General features: G+C 38.9%; 1 protein-coding gene across 1 annotated transcript in view; it reads right to left on the bottom strand.

The window, feature by feature from the left end:
* Positions 1-473, bottom strand: part of LOC107734533 (UDP-galactose translocator-like) — a 14,044-nt gene extending 13,571 nt beyond the window's left edge. The window contains exon 1 of the mRNA XM_016546517.1: positions 189-473. Within this exon, the coding sequence (XP_016402003.1) occupies positions 189-273 (85 nt within the window). The 5' untranslated portion in view covers positions 274-473. The remainder of the gene's footprint in view (positions 1-188) is intronic.
* Between the last annotated feature and the right edge of the window lie 1,740 nt (positions 474-2,213).

Below are 2,213 nucleotides of genomic sequence, written 5' to 3'. Positions count from 1 at the left end.
GAACGAGCCGTTTTAGGTAGGCGTGGTTAACTCTTAACTTTTATAAAGAATATCTCTTTGGATTTGAGACTTTAGTCTTTGCAACTTTACAGATCTTCTTAATGCACCAAGAGCTTGTAACACTCCAAAGAGAAAGGAAAAAATGAAATCGCATCATATGACCCCTTTAAATAATTGCTGTTTCTCACCTTCATTCTGTCTTCCGGCGGATGTTTTATCTTCATTGTTTCTGTTAGGACTCTCATTACTTGCTGCTGCTGCCATTATCATCATCAAACACGAAGCCCAATCTGTCCACAAACTCTCACGATCCGCTCGGTCTGTAGCGATGCTCAATTATGATTTCCCCGCCGCTGCTCCATGAAACAGCTCACAGATGCGGTGAATGAGGTGGAAACGATCAGAGGTGCTCGAGGAAAAGTGTTGACGTCCCCAAACACACAAGCACTTCCTGTTAACGTCCGCTTCATCTTCTTCACTTCCTTGTGTTCTGAATTATGGAAACGGTTTAGCGCCACGTGCAGGCTCGGGTCAAACAAATAACATTACCAAAAAAGTTATGGTAAAAAAAAACAAAAAAAGTTGGCCTACCACAAAATTACCAGCGTTGGGGAGGTTACTTTGGAAACATAATATGTTACAGATTACAAGTGTCCATATTTAAAATGTAATAAGTAGTGTAACTATTTCAATTAGGCTACTTTGTTAAAGTAATGTTACTGATTACTTTCAATTACTTTTCTACATTTCTAACTAATGTTTTCAACTGATATAATCATTTTGAAACATTTAAAGCAGGCAGGGTTAACATTACAGTACCTAGTACTAAACACTGATTCCTCTCAGACTTTCAAAATCCTTCTTCACTTGAATTAAGATTATAATCACTTAATTTGAAAGCACAGCGACCACAGAATCAGACTTTAGCACCTCTTTTTACTTTGAGATCGTTCTGAGGTTAAATGCACATTTACAATTATCACAAGAAACCGATTAATAGCTATGACACTGTTTTGGAAATCAAAGCTTTGCATAGCTATGCCAGGAAACACTGGCGTCTAACAATGCCTTGGGGGGGAAAACAGTTAATCTAAAAAAAAATAAAGCATATACACAAACCCAAATAGGAAATAAAACAGTTATCGAATAAACATGTGTATTCTGTGTACTAAACTCCTGAAACATTGGTGTCTCATAGAGCAGGCAGTGCATTTTATGAAAGAAATCAATTAAATCTGTATGTGGGTGCGTGTGACCCCTTTTTTAATTGTTAACCTTTTTTATAAGTAACTGTAATTTCATTACAAATTTTTTTTTAGTGACTGTAACAGATTACAGTTACATTTATTTTGTAATTAAATTACGTAATTCCGTTACATGTACCTAGTTACTCCCCAACACTGAAAATTACTATGGTTAGACTAAACGGGTAACTAAAATATTGCTAAAGTGTTGCTCAACAAAAATTAAATATTACAAAAATCCATTAAACCGCTCTCTCAAGAAGTATGATGTGTTGCTCTACAGGAACCTCTAGATGGCAGAAGCAAGCAATCATTTTTGCATAGTCTAATCATCACCCCTGTTGAAAAAAACAGCATATGCTGGTTAGGTATGTTTTGACGCTGGGATGCTGGTTTAAGCTGGTCCTTTGCTGGTTTAAGCTGGTCCTTTGCTGGTTTATGCTGGTCCTTTGCTGGTTTAAGCTGGTCCTTTGCTGGTTTATGCTGGTCCTTTTGCTGGTTTATGCTGGTCATGTGCTGGCCAAGGACCAGCATAAACCAGCAAAAACCAGCAAAAGGACCAGCATAAACCAGCAAAGGACCAGCTTAAACCAGCAAAGGACCAGCATAAACCAGCAAAAGGACCAGCATAAACCAGCAAAGGACCAGCTTAAACCAGCAAAGGACCAGCATAAACCAGCAAAAGGACCAGCATAAACCAGCAAAAGACCAGCTTAAACCAGCAAAGGACCAGCATAAACCAGCAAAAGGACCAGCATAAACCAGCAAAAGGACCAGCATAAACCAGCAAAAGGACCAGCATAAACCAGCAAAAGGACCAGCATAAACCAGCAAAAGGACCAGCATAAACCAGCAAAAGGACCAGCATAAACCAGCAAAAGGACCAGCATAAACCAGCAAAAGGACCAGCATAAACCAGCAAAAGGACCAGCATAAACCAGCAAAAGGACCAGCATAAACCAGCAAAAG

Source organism: Sinocyclocheilus rhinocerous, unplaced genomic scaffold (genome assembly GCF_001515625.1).
Source record: "Sinocyclocheilus rhinocerous isolate Xijiao unplaced genomic scaffold, SAMN03320098_v1.1 scaffold99, whole genome shotgun sequence".
Taxonomy (NCBI): domain Eukaryota; kingdom Metazoa; phylum Chordata; class Actinopteri; order Cypriniformes; family Cyprinidae; genus Sinocyclocheilus; species Sinocyclocheilus rhinocerous.
This window is presented reverse-complemented; position numbering and strand designations above follow the sequence as displayed.